An 18,412-nucleotide genomic window follows, 5' to 3' on the forward strand; every position below is an offset into this window, starting at 1 on the left:
TGGATGTTCTGTTCTTCACCAAAAGTGGTGTGTTGAAGTCTCCGACTCTTATCGTCAAGATGTTTATCTTGCTTTTCAATGCTGTTAGAGTTTGTTTTATGTATCTTGAAGCCCTGTGGTTGGATGAGTAAATATTTAATATGGTTATATCCTCCTGGTATATTGTCCCTTTAGTCATTATATTGTGTCCTTCCTTATCCTTTGTGGTAGTTTTAACTTTAAAGTTTATTTTGTCTGAAATTAATATTGCCCCTCCTGCTCTTTTTTGATTGCTGTTTGCTTGATATATTTTTTCCATCCTTTGAGTTTTAGTTTGTTTGTGTCTGTAAGATGTTTCTCTTGTAGGCTTCATATATACAGATCATGTTTTTTTAATCCATTCTGCCACTCTGTGCCACTTTACTGGTGCATTTAATCCATTTACATTCTGCATAATTATGTATGAGTTTTGTGCTGTCATTTTGATGTCTTTCTTAGAGTGTTGTTGACAGTTTCTTTTTCCACCTAATTTTTTGTTCTGAGTAGTTTTTCTTTATAAATTGCCTTTTCTTCTTTTTCATTGTTATTGATTTTGTTTTTGTTGAGTCTTTATGTTTTTCTCTCTTTTTTTTTATGTGTAAGATTGTTAGTCTCCTTTGTGGTTTCCTTAGTATCTACCCCTATTTTTCTAAGTTGAAACCAAAATTTTGTCTCTTTATATTGCCTTGACTTCTACTCCATATGAAAGCTCTATGACTATATTTTTTAGTCCCTCTTTATCAATTTAATGTTATCATCTTTTACATAATGACATTGCTGTTTCTCTGTTTTGAATTTTTTTTTTTTTAATCTTGTTTTATTTTTGTGATTTCCCTGTCTGGGTTGATATCTGGTTGCTCTGTCCTGTGTTGTAGTCTTCGGTTGTTATCTGATGTTATTGATTCTCTAACCAGAGAAATCCCTTTAGTATTTCTCTTAGTTTGGGTTTGGTTTTTGCAAATTCCCTAAACTTCCGTTTATCTGGAAACGTCCTAATTTCACCTTCATATCTGAGAGGCAGTTTTGCTGGATATATGATCCTTTGCAGGCGGTTTTTTTTTTTTTTTTTTCCTTCATTGCCTTATGTAAGTCATCCCATTGCCTTCTTCCCTGCATGGTTTCTGCTGAGTAGTCCAAGCTTATCCTTATTGAGTCTGCTTTGTTGCTGGCTTTTTGTTTATCCTCCTCTTAAAATTCTCTCTTTATCTTTGGTTCTGGCAAGTTTGATTATAATATGTCTTGGTGTCCTTCTTTTGGGATCGGCCTTATGTGGCGTTTGATGAGCATCTTAGGTAGATATCTTCTCATCTTTCATGATATCAGGGAAGTTTTCTGCCAGCAAATCATTAACCATTCTCTTTGTATTTTCTGTTCTCCCTCCTGTTCTGATTCTTCACGGACTTGTAGGTTATTTTCCTTGATAGAGTCCCACGTGATTTCTTAGAGTTTCTTCATTTTTTAAATATTCTTTTATCTGACTTTTCTTTGAAATATTGGTGCCAAGTGTTTTATCTGCAGTCTCACTAATTCTTAATTCCATTTCCTCAGTTCTGCTCCTCTGACTTTCTATTGAGTTGTCTAATTTTGAAACTCTATTCTTAATCTTTTGAATTTCTGATTGCTGTCTCTCTATGAATTCTTGCAGCCTATTAAATTTTTCATTGTGCTCTTAAATAATCTTAATTTCGTCTCCTGCTTTATCTGTGTGTTCCTTGGTTTGTTCTGCGTTTTGCCTGATCTCCTTCCTGATCTTTTGAAGAGGTCTGTAATCTTTTGTATTCTACCTTTGGTAATTCCAGGAATATCTCTTTGTTTGGAGGATCCCTTTGTTCTTTGTTTTGGGACCTTGTTGAAGTGATCATGGTCTGTTTCTTTATGTGGTTTGTTGTTGACTATTGTCTCCAATCCATCTATAATTTATTGTATTAATTTATTTTATATTTGTTTACTGTGTCCAGCTTCTTGTTTTGATATTCCCAAATAGGTTGCTCGAGTGAGCTAGTTTCATTTTTTGCACCTTTCAAGCTGTAACGTCCTGTCACCAGATGGCTAGAGCTGTACCAGCTGTTTGAGCCCAGGAGTCCATCCACTTTTCTTGAATGGAGTCAGCTCAGGTCTCCAGGTAGTTGGTCACTAAGTGTGTGGTACAGTCTCTCTCTTATAGTCTTAGAGGAACAGGTATGTTTAATGTAGGCACAGGTATCTTGTTGCAAAAGGGGGCTCCACTCTGAGCAAGGCAGAAGGCTGACAACAGTCCCCTGAGCATCTGTGAGGGAAGCACATCTGTGTTTTCTAGAGCACACAGGTTGGGGGGGTTCCACACCTGGACCATGGGCTCCAAATCCTTTTGGCTGTAAGAACTGGGAGGTACTAATTATCTTTGGACCCCTGTTTCTGGCGGCTAGGTGGTGTGGATGGAGCCACCAGCCTTCAGGCCCCTGATGTAGGTGAGGACCCTGCTTAATAGACAGAGCAGTGTCAAACGTCAAAAACCCACCTCTCCACTACACAGCTGCAACAGTCGAAGTCAAATTTCAGGCATATACACCATTACAGTCTGCCGACAAGGACCTAAGCTGCTGAAATGGGACCACACAGGTCCATACAGGGGTGAAAGTCATTCAAAGTCTGTGAACCATCTGTGCCTGGACAGGAGCCTCTTCTGCCCTGTGTTCCCAGCTTAGGAGAGCATGGAGATTATTTTTTCCTCCATTCGTTAATTGTTCCTTCTCCAGGGCCGGGAGAATGGCTTAGGGTGTGCAGCAGGACCTATATCAGACCCAGGAAAATTGACAGCCACTGAAGCCAGCTTGGAGGTAGGGCAGAGGGAGAAGGGATCAGATAAATGGGAGAGAGTTCTTTCATAAGGAGTGTTATTTGATCCTCATGGTAAATTAGACACAAGCACTTATCTCAGGGCGAGAGCACTGTTCTTTGCTGATTCCGGAGGTGTGAATAGACTCAGTGCAGCTCGCTCTCTCTTCCTGAGGAAACTATGTCCCAAATGCTATCACCAGACCTGCTGCAGTCACGCCGGGGGATCATGGCTGAGTCAGGTCTGGCAACTCCTTGCCTCTTGTGAACTCTCTCCCTCCCTCTTCTGCCCAGTCAGATTTCCTAACTTTGCCTTCAATTTTAAGCTCTCCTATCCTGTCATATATATAATTGATTCACTGTTTTTTCAGGTCTTTGTTGTAAGAGGGATCACCAGAAGTCTCTGATTACTCTGCCGTCTTGGCCCCGCCTGTGCCTTCTTTTTCCACCCATCTATAAAGTGTTATATATTTCTTCCTGTAGATCCTACATATTTCTTACTAAGTTCCTTGCTAACACATTAATAAATGTGTTAGGGTTCTCCAGAGAAACAGAACCATTAAGATTATCTATTAATCGACTAATCCACTGATCAATCAGTACGTAAATACATAGATTTATTTTAAGAAATTGGTTCACATGATTGTGGGGGCTGGCAAGTCCAAAATCAGGCTGAAAACTCCACTAGTCTTGTGTATGTGACAGTCTTGAGGCAGGATCTTTCTCCCTCAGAAAACCTCAGTTTTGTTCTGAAAGTCTTCATCCAATTGAATGAGGTCCACTCACATTGTGAAGGATAATTTGCTTTACTTAAAATTAGCTGATTTAAACATTAACCACTTATGAAGACCTTTATAGCAATATCTAGTGTTTGGCCAAGCAACTGGACATTCTAGCCTAGGCAAGTGACAACGTAACATTAACCACAGTAATAGACTTGTACCTATCGTATATGATATCTCTTTTATTATAGTTTCTTGATGTTTTTATTGATGTATAGGAAAACTCCTTTTAATTTTTTTATAATAGTTTCTTACCTGAATTCTTCTGTCCAGGTTAGTTTTAATAATTTTTTTTTCTGGTAGTGGGTTGCTTATCACAGATGTGGAAGTAGTCCACAGAATGTGCAGCCTTATCTATTTATAAGAATTACACCTCTGTTTGTTTCATCATATTATTAGATTGACTAAGATCACTGTAGGGTCGCTATGAATTGGAATCGACTCAATGGCAGTGGGTTTTTTGGTTTTGGTTTAAGATCACTAGTACATCATTGAATGGAAATTAGGGACTTCCTTATTTAACTTAAGATTTATCATCCATTCTTCTAAGGTTTCCTGTTTAAATAGAGTATTTTTCTTAGGATTTTAATAGATATTCTTTATCAGTGTAAGTTTCTGTCTTATGCTTGGTTCTCTAGAGGAGCAAAACTAGTGAAGCATGTATAGAACTATATTAAAAAAAAAAAAAAAAACCCATTGCCATTGAGTCCATTCTGACTCATAGCAACCCTATAGGACAGAGTAGAACTGCCCCATAGAGTTCCCAAGGAGCAACTGGTGAATTCAGACTGTCGACCCTTTGGTTAGCAGCTGTAGCTCTTAACCACTACACCACCAGGGTGTCCATATAAATATAGAGAGATTTATTAATTTTTTTATGAAATGCCTTTTTAGTATCTGTATAAATGTATTGTTTTATCTTTTATTCAATGATAGGAAATTACAGCAATAAATTTTCTATTATTGTAACACTTTTGATTTCCTGGAATAAACTTTATTTAGCTGGATTGTATCTTAAAAGTTATTTGGTACATTAATAATTCACTTTTGATTTTACATTTATAGTAAATAGTAAATGAGACTTCCCTAAATTTATCTTTTTGTTTTGTTTTGAACCAGGATTATGCTAGTCTCAGAATGAATTTACTGCATATTTTCCAAAATTATGGAGTATAGGTTATTTAAAAAATAGAGATTATATACTCTCTGAGTATTTGGAAGAATTATTAATAAAATTTCTAGGATGTTGAGCCTTCTTTAGGCATAAATATTTGAATATCTCTACTTTTGCTAGAGTTCACTGCTTTATTCTTTCTTTAGACTGTAGTTTATTGAAACATGGTAGTTTGGATTTTTCTAAAAATACCATCAATTTTATTTAGATTTTTAAGATATATTAATATAAAGCTGAATATGTGCGTATTATAATTTTTAAATCTCTATTTGTAATCATTTGTTTATTTGTAATGTTTGTGTATTTTATCTGATAGTTATGAATGGTTCCTTCAGCAATGATATTTGAAGAATCAACTTTTGGTTTTATTTATTAGATTTATTTTCATTGCATTAATATACTTTTATTAACTCCTGTCTATTTCTTGGGATTTTTTTTTTTATTTCTTGGGTTTATTTTTCTGAATGAATAAAAATTTGTTCATTTTATAATTTTATTCACATTTAAGACTCTGAATTTTTTTCTTGTTATTTATTTGGCCACTCCTGAGGCTTTTTCATATGTAATACTTTTATTGTCTTTTATTTTTAGTATATAATTTTAATTTTGAATTCTTCCTTAACCCAAGAAATGGTCAGAAGGATGTTTTAAAATTCTGTTTTGTTGTTTTTGTTCTTGTTATCCATTTGTAGTTGATTTATAATTTTATTGCATTATATTCAGTGAAATTTGCTTATTGAATTTCTGGTTTTGCAAATTTCTGCCTTAAAAATGGCCAACTTTTGTGAAAGTTACTCTGTTCTTTAAATCCAATTTGTATTTTCTTTACATTGCTTACAATTAAGTGTAATGGATCACAATGATACAATAGACCAAATACATCTCTCTCTATGTATGTATGTATATTAATATCTGTAACATTTGTGTATACATAAAATCAAGTCTGCCAATTATCAGAATTCAGTTTGTGATTATGTCATTCATATGTTCTGTGTTCCTTTTTAGTTTTTTTTTTTTTCTTAAATCTGCTTGAATTGTCTGTCTCTGGCAGAATTGTGTTAAAATATCCCACAGTGTCTGTTGGCCAATTTTCTTCCTATAGCCTTCCTGTTATATACACAGTCAAACTATTTTGTTTGCCTAGTAGTTCCATCTTTTAGCAGATTGTACATTTTACCTTTTGCTTTAGGATTTTCTTGACTGTTTCTGGCTCTGGGTGATAAATTTTTTCATGTCCAAAAATATACACTTTCCCTTTCACTTAATCTTAAATTTGTTGAATATATAATTCTATGCTCAAAATCCTGTTACTAAAAAAAAAAATCACTTTCCTTCAGGATTTTGAAGATATATCTGTCTGTTCTCTTCTGGTGTGAGTCATTGCTATGGAGGAATACAATGCCCATATCACTCTCATTCCTCTACGTAACAACTGTGGAAGCTTTTTGAAGTTTTGTTTTGTTTTGGGGGCCTTGAAATGTCACTGGTCTTAATGTTATTAAAAATTCATTCTGGTCAACAGTAATGAGCCTTTTTATCTGGGGACCAGTTCATTCTTCAGGTTCTAGATTTTTTTTTTTCCTAACATTTTAAAAGGTATTTTTTCTCTTCATTTTCTCAGTTACTCTTTCTGAAAATCTTGCCAGATGATCTTTGCATTGTTTGGATTGAACTCCCAAGTCTGGTAAATGTCCTTTTCTATTTTCCAACTTTTATTTTTCTTTTGGTGTTTGTTCTTCATTCTTGGGTATCTCATTAATTTATTTTTTAGATCAGTAATTTGGCTTTGGTTATATTTACACTTTTTATGTCTTTCATTAATTTTTTTTTTTTCCAATTTAACAGTCATCTTGTAAATTTGCCAGAGCTTCTCCTTTTCCAGGATTTCCCCTTCATCATAGCAATCTGTTCTTATTTGCTAATTGCAATAGCTTTTCAGTAGTCTGAAGGTACTAAATTAAATCTGATATTCCAAGGCTTTTTTCTTTTACTTTAATTATTTGTTTCGTCTAGAGTCATGTGTTTTATTTTTTTCTTTTCCATTGCTATTATTCAATTGCTTTTGAACCTTGGGTGTTGACTCATATTTATTAATGGAGGACTAGACTGATTGATTAATATAGGTAGTGACCATGTATTTTCTATGCAGTTGTGCAGACCTGTTTCCTCCAAGGAACTTTCCTATGACTAGGAGTATGAGCTTGTGTGAGTCGTTAGGTGTGTCAACTGTCAAACTTCTCTTTAAAACACATAAATATGGCATCGATGCCAAAATAACAAGATCCTGAAGGACTGTAATTTATTCCTTTTTAGGTAAGCCTGACTTCCCTCCTTATACCCTGTCCGTGTTTTTTAAGAAGGCCCCAAGTGAAGTGGAATTCAACTCTCTTTCTGCAAGACCACTACATCCACATTAGGACACCCATCACCACCACCACTACTAAGGCAGACAAGAGTACGTTTGCACTCTGCTCCCAAGAGCACATTTCTTGGGTTTTATCCTGGGATCATAATTAGCTGCTGCCTGTGCTATTCAGCGGTAGATGGAGGAAAGGGTCTGCCTGACCACTTTGTTTAGGAAAAGATTCTTTAATCACTTTAGTCATTGCCTTCTGTGTTGGTGGAATGCCTGTCTAAGTCTCATTCTGAACATGAGCTTTTTCTGGATCAGCATTTACCTCCTATTCATTTTTCTCTTGCGCCTGTTTTTCTGGCTGAGGTTTTTCTCAACCTTTATCAACCATTCATGCCTGCTTTTTATCTTCTAGGAATTTCCAACAATTTCTGGTCTGCTTAATGGAAATGTTTACTGATTTTTAGATATACTCTTTTAAAAATATATCTCTTTTGAGACTGAGTCATTTCCAGGGGGAGGAGAAAGTGGGCTGTGCGTTTTGCTATCCTGATCCCATTTTTTGGTGCTGCTTTTTTGGTAGTATTTGTTCCTTTCCCAAAATATGAGTTTTTTTTTTTTCTTATTGTGAAAGTAATACATTTTTTTTATAGGAAACTCAGAAAATATGAACAGGTAAGAATAATGATGATTTCTATGAGCCCAAATAAAATTTTATGATTTCATTAAATATCTAATACGTTTATTTTTTCATTGGAGTTCTTATAATAAAGGAATAGAAATCCTTGTTTTAGTAGAGCCATTAGACAGTAAATCATAAATACTAAAATCAGTCTCTGGATACCTAACCCAAGGTCTATAGTCCTATTTATCATGAACAGAATTCTAAGGGCCAAATACATTTTCCCCAATATTTATTTCCAGTTTCATAATTGATAAGCCACTAGCTAAAGGTGAGACTGATTTTTTTTTTTATGTATAAATACAGTTTTCCCTTTGGTTTAAAAAGCATCATCATATCACTTATGTATGTATTTGACTGCATGTAACAGAAAACTCAAGAAATCGTGAGCTACACTAATATGGATTTGTTTTTTCCTCTTAATAAGAAACCAAGGTTAGGTTGTCCTTTTCTTTAGCATGGATTCAGCTTCCTTTCATTTTTCCATTTCATCTTTCACATGTGGCCTTCATTGTTTAGCTTACAAGCTGGCTGGGCTGTTCCAGGCACCCATCCATGCTCCTCGAAGGAACTTGCACAAACTGGCTCTGTTCTTCTGACCTTACTTTCCTGGAAACCCCACACAATAGAATCCCACTTACTTCTCATTAGCCTGAACTATAAACACCCTTAGCTGCAAGTGAGACTGTGTACAGAGAGCAATGTCTATTATAGTACCTGGCATTTAGTGGGCTCTCAATACTGGTCAATAAATGGCTAACTGCAATTGTCACTGCACAGACAGCCATAACTCTGGACTTATCTACAATCTGTATAGATAGACACATGTTGTGTATAACATGGGATTGAATATACAATTACAATTGGGAAAATATGCCAGAATAAAAATGTACTTTCATTTTGCTCAATAGCCAGATGGTTTTTGTTGTATCCCCACTCCTCTTTGAAATGAGATCCTGGATGAAGAAGGGATGTCAGCAATTCCCTGCAGAAGGGTCAACCAGTAAGACAAAAAGCAGGGGGAATTGAGAGTAAGAAGACTAAAACAAGTATTATTTCAAGGCAGGTAGGAAAATTTGAACAAAAGAAAAATCTACTTACCTTGTAATAATGAAGAGAACAGAGACTCTTAAACTCAGGAATGAGTCATTAAATAGCTACATATAACTGCGTGCCCTACCTGTACCTGTAGCAACAATAACGGCAGCTATAGCTCAGCCGCAACCAGAAGTCAAGATGTGGGGGAAGCTGTGAGCTACAAGTTTGTTCTCTTGGCTGAGCTCATAATGAAAAATCTTATGCTATAGTCTGTGTATCTTTCAATGTTAATGTTGACTCTCATGTAAGAAATATTTTGAAATTCCAGAAATATTATAAATGTAAATATCTATGGGGCATAGCAATATACCTTAAATGTGTAGCAACAAGTGAAAAATAAGTATGGTATCTCACACATGTCATTGTTGCTAGGTGCCGTTGAGTCAGTTCTGACTCATTATCTTGTCCAAAAGAAAAGAAGTAAGGTCCACTGCAGCACCAGGGATTACACCTGTCATACATTCACTACCCCTACCATGGTTATAACTGAGTACAAAATTAGATAAATAAAAACACGCCAGATATTACAGTAAACAAGTGAAAGAAATAAGCTGGCAACTGTATGGAATTTAAAAAGATTGTGTACCCTACCTGGACTGGCTCCAGGGCTCCTCCAGGGGTGTACAACAGGCACAATACACTGACGGGGAGAAGTGACCTTAGGTACAGCGGAATGAAACATTGCCCTGTCCTGCACTGCACCATCCTCATAATCATTGCTATGTTTGATCCCATTATTGCAGCTGCTGTGTCAATTCATCTCATAGAGGGTCTTCCTCTTTTTTGCTCACCCATGGGGTCGCCATGAGTCTGAATCGACTGGCAACTGTTTTTTAGTACATCTTACTAGAAGGCTTCAAAGAATGCTGATCTGACTTCATTGCTGCCAATAAAGATGTATCAGTAGAAAGCTTTATTGTTATGGATGCATCTCATCTCATGATCCAGACACTTGGCATGGGCTTATTCCTGCTATTTAAGTGGTCTGCCGAGAAGTGGGAAACCCTGGTGGCATGGTGGTCAAGTGCTACAGCTGCTAACCAAAAGGTCTGCAGTTCGAATCCACCAGGCGCTCCTTGGAAGCTCTATGGGGCAGTTCTACTCTGTCCTATAGGGGCACTATGAATTGGAATCGACTCTATGGCAGTGGGTTTTCCTTTGGGTTTACTATGAAGTGGAGACACAAGAAGGGCATGGGCTTAGTAACATCTGCCTCACTTCGATCCAAGGCAGCAGATAACTTACAGTCAGAGACTTTCCTCCAATACTTCAGTATATTTTCTTCTCTTCAGCTATATTTTTTCCTTCCTGTCAGAAGGAATCCTGTGAGAACTATTCTTTGCTGTTCCTAGAATAGCTGTTGTATCACTTGATCCACTGATGATGTTTAGTTTTTGCACAATTTATTTTTGTCCTATGCATACTTTAATGTGGAATGCCTTATGTGGACCTTACTCTTGTCCTAATATTGACCAGCTCTTGGTCTCTTCCGTGATTCTGCTGAACAGTTTCAATGTGCACCAGTGTGTATTCCGGTTGCTTCTGTGTTGCCTGAGGGGAGGCCAGGGTACAGAGGTGGAATGTAGTCAGCTGGGGCTGCGAGCAATACTGTCTAATATTTCTTCCAGTTTTATTTTATTTCTCATAAAAGTGTTAACTCCCTCTAGTCAGAGTTTTCACACTTCCTGTCGGGTTGCCAGCAGGAGTCCTCAGGTGTAGTTTCCTCTGTGCAGGGGGTCTTAGGTACTTTACTTTTGCCTTCCCTGTCCCCTTCCCAGCAGCCACCACCTCCCTCTCAGCCACAGGAGTGGCAAGTGGAGTAGACCGTGCAGTATTTCCAAGAAATGGATTCTTAAAGAGCCTTTTCCCCATCTGACTATACCTTCACTCCCACCTGTTGCCATGGACTCACATTGGTCTGAGATTATCTCATATCTCTTCTGATTTACCTTTTTATTATCATGTTCCATCTTCTACCTTATTCCAAACTGGAGAGAACAAAATAATGAATTCTTATAGATTTTCTTCTCTGGGCCAGTATATGCTATTGAAGCCAGACTTCTACTTTAGAGAGGTATATTGTGTCTTTCTGCAATTAGTAGATTTTCTAACTAGGCTGTAGCCTTTTCATCAGGTGATTAGTGGCTGATAAGGGCTGGAAAATATATTTCTTACCTTTTTCAGATCTGAACATCTGAAACACATGATAGTGTAGGTAGTTATAAAAGGGTATAGACATGAACATAAGTGCTAGTCTTCAAACATTTATAGACGGAATGTTTAAGTTTAATTAAATATTAAATAAATATATCCTGGTTTTCTCTTGTGCCAGGTGGGATCCCTAAGACAATGGTTTGCTAGAACTCAACAGGACTCGCATATAGTCATAGTCCTGGACATAACTTATTACAGCACCGACTATGCACCAAAATTCCAGACTCCAGAAGGAAAGCAGGTGTTCAGGATAAACCACACTGTTTGTCCAACAGTCAAGGCCCAGTGACCCACTCAACCTTTAGGAAATGGTGGGAACCCTCCTGAAGTCCAAGCTCACGGACACTAGCCAGGGACCAGTACACAGGCCTGTCTGAGTGAAGGTAGAGGTCAGGCCTGCTGTGCTAACTCCCTTCTGCAGAGTGCCCTTTATGAAGAAATATTTTTCTGGTGTGGAAGAGGGAAACTTCTTTCATTTGCCTTCATTTTCTCCTCTGAAAAACCAGTGATCAGAGCCAGCTTTATGGGAGTAGTCAGAATGAAATAATCAGCAGGAATTTACTGAACGCTCACAAAGCACCTAGCCTGCCAGAAAATAGGAGCAAAATAAGGAGACATAGTCCTTGCACACAGGATTTTTACATACAAGTTTAATAATTCAGTGCGCCAATAAGCCAAAGCAATAACAGCTAGACGTGGAAGTCAAGACATGGCAGTTCCCTGTTACTGAGTAAAGTAATAGTTGGCCTTTGAATAGAATGTTTATTAAATGATTTTATATAAACCAAGGGAAAACATTAACCCACCCTGCCTTGTCTTTTATCTGCTGCCCTCCACCACGCCCGACTGACCTAGGCTAAACCATTGGCTGTAGCTTTATTCTAATAAAGTGATTCTGTCTTGAGCCCCATCTCAGGGAGTGAATAGTTGACGTGCTTAAAGCATCATAAGACCTCCTAGGACTAGCTGCTGAGACCCCAATCACAGCCAGGCTCTCATGTACTTCCTCATCCATTAAGGCCCAGTCTACTTCCATTTGGCTTCCATTGTCCCTTTAATTTCAATTCCTTAAAGTTCTTATCACCTGTTAAAGGTTGTTCAAGGGACAAGTGTGCTGCCAAACAGGTGAATAAATCTCTCACTGAGACATAACAGAACTTTAAATTTTACTCTACCCACACCGTTGAATTGCGCACCAGTTTGTAGAGTGAGAAAGCAAATACTGCCTTTACTCACAGGACGATGGGGAGGGCTAGAATAACAAAATGGCTGCAGAGACTAGTAAAATTATTAATTTACATGATCACATACATTACAAAGTGTTACCTCTTCCTAGTATATTGTACCTCTTATCCTTTGAGCAAATCTGGCAAAAAAATGTCTCTGGGTGCTAAATTTTCCTGTCCAAAAATGAGAATCTAAATTGGAGAGTATCAAAATGCTAAGCCCTAAATCAATTTCCTTCAGAAATTTGTGGATATTGGTCCATTTGCTTTTTTCACACAGTGTTGATGTTGAGGAATCTGATGCCTCTCTTTATTAATTTGTTATATTTATTACTTAAATCTTTATCATTGGAGACCTGAACTCTCATTAAGATATGGAATCTTTTTTGTTTTTCTTTTTAATGGTCAGCACTCAACTTTTTTTTTGCTTTAACAAAAAGCTTATTTTCTCACAGTCCAGTAAGCTAGAAGTCCAAATTCAGGGCCTCAGCTCCAGGGGAAGGCTTTTTCTCTCTGTCGGCTCTGGAGGAAGGTCTTTCTCCTCAATCTTCCCCTGGACTAGCGGCTTCTCTACCCAGGAACCCTGGGTCCAAAGGAAGCACTCTGCTCCTGGCACTGCTTTCGTGGTGTTATGAGGTCCCCCAGCACTCAGATCTTTAACTCTGAAAACTGTTCCTTTTCTTTCAGTTTTGGACATCCTATTCCCATTACTTCATCATCTCCATATTCTCTCTATTCCTTTCATTACTTGAATGAAATTCACGTGTCTCTTGAATTATCTCTTTTATTTCCCATGTCTTTTTTTTTTTTTTCTGTTTATCTGTGTTCTACTAGATTTCATCTACATCATTTCATAATTCCCTAATTAGAATCCCTAATTCTGACTTATCCCATGGTTGGTTATAATTTGGTCTCGATTTAATTCACCAATCATGCTGTTAATTCACAAAAATTCTTCCTTTTTCACTGATTTCCTCTTTATCATAGCAGTTTGTCCTTGATTTATGGTTGTGATAACCTTCAAATGTCTGAAATGAAAAGTTAAACCATTATAAAAATTAAATCATTGAATTTCTTTTCTTCCCTCCATTATCTGTTTCCCTATGTTTATCATTGTACATCTTTTTCATTATGTTGATTTTCTTCAGTGGCTGGTGGTCCTTGTGATTGATTTAAAATTATTAATGGACTGGATTGATTGATTAATAACTTGGAGTATGTCATTTCTGTATGATTTCTGTGTTGTTATAGAGATATTTCCCCAAAGGACTCTGTTTCTTCACTAAGGGGGCGCATCTGGACCCTGTGTGAATTTGTGTGGCATGTGAACTCTCTGAATGGAAGTTAGTTTAGTAGGCAACATGCATGAGGGTACGCACACGTAGGCACACACATCAATGCCCAAAGAGAAGGTGGTGAATGACTTCAACTGGTTTCACTCCCAGACCAAGCTGAAATTTTCTTTTTATTCTCCCATTCATATCTTTCATGGTGGTCCAGAGCAACCTGATCCCAGGCCCAGACACGGACCCTGGAAATCCTTCTGAGGCAGGTAGTTCATTTCATTGAGAGCACTTTTCTTGGGTTTGTATACAGCTACTGCCCGCTTTCATTATGAAGGGGGCTGGAGAGAGGTCGTATGGCCCCTCACATGAGAAAACCCTCTTACAGTAAATTCTCCTGCCTAGGAACCCCTTCCTGCCCTTCGTATGCTTCACTCTAAGCATGTTTTTGTTTGTTTGTTTTGTCTGGATTTTCTGTTTATCCGACCAATGTTGTCTTAAAACTGTTATTAGGCTGAGAATTTCTCTACAATTATCAAACAATTCTTTACTTTCTACTTTTTAGGAATTTCTTACAATTCCTGACCCGTAATGAGAACACTTTGTTGGTTTCCAGGGCGATTATGTATCTGTTCTTATAAAAAGATACACCTTCTCTTCATTTGAATGATTTGGTTGGCAGCAGAGGAGCATGCTCAGTCTTCCATCCTGACCTACGTTTTTCTCGTACTGCTCCTTTAGCATTGTTTCCACTTAAAAATAGGTGTATGTTTTTCTTATTCATTAGTACATACTCTTTGTGGGAAAGTTAGAAAATATAGAAAAGCAAGATGAAAAATAAGTTTTAAGCTCTCATGTAAATATTTATGATTTCATTAATATTCAGCATATTTAATTTTGCAAAAGTTGCTTCAATAATGGAGTAGAATATTCATATCTTATTTTTGGTAAGCCATTGTATCACAAATGCCACTAAATCTTAGAGCACATGCAAGAGGTCTACAGTGCAGTTCATCAGAAATGTAGTCTCCAAATACCCTTCCTGCATAAATAAAATCAGCTTTTTCCGATATTCAGTGAATAGGAATGAAATCTTTGATCCAGTCATATGTGTTCATGAGGTAATCAAACACATTTATTTCTAATTTTACAACTGAAAAAAACTGGATACTCTTCCTATTAATTTATAAATCATTGCAAAATACAATCGTAAGTCTGATTTTAAAACAGCATGGTTTTGTCAGTAAACTACGTAATTTGAACTAGAGCTTATTTTTCTCATAAACCAGAAACTGAAGGTAGGAAGTTTGGGACTACTATGGCATGAGCCTGCCAACTTTTCATCTTTCCTCTCTGCTTTCCTTAGCGTATGGACCTAATTTAAATCAGTGTAAGATGACCGGGTCTGGCAGGCACCATGTTCCTCTTCTTGATTCCCTTCTGGAATTGCCAGCAAGTAGAATCCCACTTATCCCTCATTAGATGTACTTATCCATGATCACAGTTTTTTCAGTTATACATACAGCAGCTTGGAGCAAAATCATGGTATTCATATATTAAAGAAGAAAAGGAAAGTAGATTTTGGTAGGCAGCTAGCAGTGTCTGCTTCTGAGACCAATTTCTATTATAGAGCATGGCCTTTATGAAATCAAAATAATTATGAACAATTAGGTAAAAATTATTATCAAGGCACAGGTAGACACTACGTATATTGCCACAAAGCTGTACATATATACAAATTATAATGTAACACATATTTGAATATCCAATCATGTTTGGAAAGACATGTATGAGAAAAATGACTTTCATTTCCCTTATTAGCCAGGTGATACTTGTGACAAGCACACTGCTCAGTTGGATGGTACACAGGAAAAAAAAGAGATGCCAACAGTTGTCAAAACAAGTGCTTCCATGGTAAGTTCTAGCAAGGGAACTGGGATGTAAGAAGAAGCTGTTTCTTCAGCACAAGCATGCAAAACTTGAAAAAAGACAACATAATTAAGATTGTTGGGAAACCACAGCTGTCAGCATACCAACCTACCTTTCATCAATTTCTAAAGAAAATATTCAGCAGTAAATAGAAACTGCCTTAGGTTCCTAGGGCTGCCATAATAAAATACTGCAAAATGGGTGACTTTAAAGAACAGAAATATATTTTCTTGCAGCTTTGGAGTCTAGAAGTCCAAATTCAGGGAATTCGTCTCACTGTCCACTCTAGGGAAAGACCCTTCCTTGTCCTTTCCGGCTTCTGTTAGCCCCAGGAGTCTCTTAACTTTCCTTTGTTGCTTGTAAATGTATCTCCACATGGCATCTCCCCCCTGCATGTCTCCTTTTCCGTGTCTCTTGTTCCTTTTATAAGATACCTTCAAACCAAAAAACCAAACCCAGTGCCGTCGAGTTGGTTCCAACTCATAGGGAACCTAAGGGTTTAAAACCCACCCTATATAACTGATAACCGTATTCAAAGAAAAACCCTATTTTCAAACAAGGTCACATTCACAGATACAGGGCTTAGGACTTCAACATATCTTTTGGGGGTACACAGTTCAATCCCTAACAGAAACCAAGTGACAGTGGCCCAGGGTAAGTCACCTTATGATAGTTAGGAGTGGGGGACATGGGGAAGGAGTCTCCCAGACAGTCAAGCAAACTTTAAAAGACACAACCTAATTCATTTGGTTGGCAGACATAGCCACCCACAGATTCATCACCATAGCTTTCTAATTCAGCAAGGAATAATTTAATAGGTAAATCCAGAATAACTAAATTCTATCTCTAAAGACTCATTCTATGAGTCGGAATCGTGTTGATGGCAGTGGGTTTGGTTTTGGGTTTATCTTTAAAGAAAATTAAAAAAGTAGCTACAGGCAGAAACAAACAAAAATAGTTCTTAATGCATATCCTGTGTGGAGAATGTTAACTAAAGCTTGGTCCTCATGGCTGAGCTCATACAGAAAAATAACAGACTTTCAAATAAGTAGTTTTTTCAGTGTTTTTTTTTTTTTTAGTTATTTTTAAAGGTCAGCTTTTGTTATGTGTAGCAATAAGTGAAGGCAGCAGTGCAGTCTCTGCCCCAGTGTGAATGCCATCCACTCAGGGAACACTTCCCCCATGGTTGGGTGGGTGGCAGCAGTGTCCCCAGCCTCAGGTTGTACCTCCAATACAGACGAGCTGTAGGCCCTTTGCTTCTGACCAAGACAATCAATCCAAGGTGCTTCCTCCTGCCCAGCTCCCCAGTCCCAACCCCTGCTGAGATCTTAAGATTCTGATGAGATGATGTCACAGCAAGAAGGTGAAATGACCACCAAAAGAACCCACCCAAAGAAATGGAGGGGGGCGGTTTTTCTGTAAGGTAGAAGCATCAGCATACTCTCAGGTGAAAGTATGGCTTCTGTGGGCCCCTGTGTTCTCTGCAGAGTCATAAAGCTAAACTTTACTGGTTATTTGATTGATTAAAAATTCTGACTCATAGTGACCCTATAGGACAGAACAGAACTGCCCCAGAGGGTTTCCAAGGTTGAAGTCTTTAAGAAAGCAGACTGCCATGTCTTTCTTCTGCAGAGCAGCTAGGTGAATTCAAACTGCTGACCTCTTGGTTAGCAGTTGAGCGCATAACTACTGTGCTACCAGGGCTCTTTATCGATTAACATAGGAAATTACTGTGTCTTCTTTGCAGCTGAGTAGATCTAATCACCTAAAAGGCCAAAATTGTTGATTGTGTGTTCTCATAAGTGAGTGGGGTGTGCTTAACTTTAAAGTGTATAGAGGGGATAGGTAGGTTAGTACACACTCTCCTCAAATTGAAAACAAATAAGGAAATGAAGAACCCTAATTTGTTTACTTCCAGACAAAGCCGATTTTATTTTTTATTCACCATTTCTGTCTTTTTTTGAGGCCTCATGTTCTCCCTCTCTCTCAAACCTCTATGCTCACACAAGGAACATGGTACCCATCACCACCACCACTAGGGCAATTAGTTCATTTTATTTAGACTGCATTTGGGTTTTTTCCTTAGGGTCATATTTAGGGACTGTCTATGCATTTAAGGGAAGGGAGATCTTCCTGGCTTCTATTTTAGGTAAATAGTTCGTAATTATTTGTCTGTGGCTCTTTCCTGCTCTTTGTACACTCAGGTTGTTTTGGGTTTGTTTTTCTGCTCTCTCCCTGGAAATTTTCTTTTTGCTACTTTCATATAGAGGTTCTTAACTTACCAAAGTAATCCCATTTGCTTTTGTCGAAACCTAAATGGACAGAGAAACACAGAAATTACTGTAACAGAATATATTTATTGTGAGTAGATATGATTTGAATTGGGCTGTGTCAACCCTAAGCCATTGGGAAGTCACTCCGAAGGGAGAATAGTGAAAACAGGTTACATGGGCAGGGTCTGGGCAGGGTAGGCTCCTGAAAGTCATTGTACTTCTCCAAAAGAGCCCAACGCCTAAGGCAAACCGATCCCTGCAAAACTGCTTACTAAGCTGTTGTTTGACTTGAAGGTAACTTTAAGGAAAAGAGTTCCTTAAAGGATCAAGGTTCAAAGGGACTCCTAAGGGCAAATGGCCTGGGTGGGTCACCTCGACTTAATGGTCCCAGAAATCTGAATTTCAGTAGATATAAAATGGTTTCTCACTTTCCGTCTAGAAATTTCTATTAGTTGGTCTGCTATGGAATTCTTTGCTAGTTTCCAATGTCATTAAAAATCTGTTCCTTTAAACGTATATTTTCTGTTATTTCTAGTGGTTTGGGATGGGAGGGAAGGTAGATGATT

At 37.6% G+C, this 18,412-nt stretch overlaps 1 protein-coding gene across 11 annotated transcripts in view; it reads left to right on the forward strand.

Annotated features, from left to right (window-relative positions):
* The window catches only part of ARHGAP28 (Rho GTPase activating protein 28), a 220,327-nt gene that overhangs the window by 132,903 nt on the left and 69,012 nt on the right, over positions 1-18,412 (forward strand). For 10 of the 11 annotated variants that reach the window (XM_049902497.1, XM_049902496.1, XM_049902495.1 and 7 more), the window contains one exon: positions 15,466-15,558. The exons of the other annotated variant lie outside the window; for it this stretch is intronic. In XM_049902497.1, the coding sequence (XP_049758454.1) occupies positions 15,466-15,558 (93 nt within the window). The remainder of the gene's footprint in view (positions 1-15,465; positions 15,559-18,412) is intronic. 11 annotated transcript variants of the gene reach the window in all.

Source organism: Elephas maximus, chromosome 11 (genome assembly GCF_024166365.1).
Source record: "Elephas maximus indicus isolate mEleMax1 chromosome 11, mEleMax1 primary haplotype, whole genome shotgun sequence".
In the NCBI taxonomy this organism is placed as follows: domain Eukaryota; kingdom Metazoa; phylum Chordata; class Mammalia; order Proboscidea; family Elephantidae; genus Elephas; species Elephas maximus.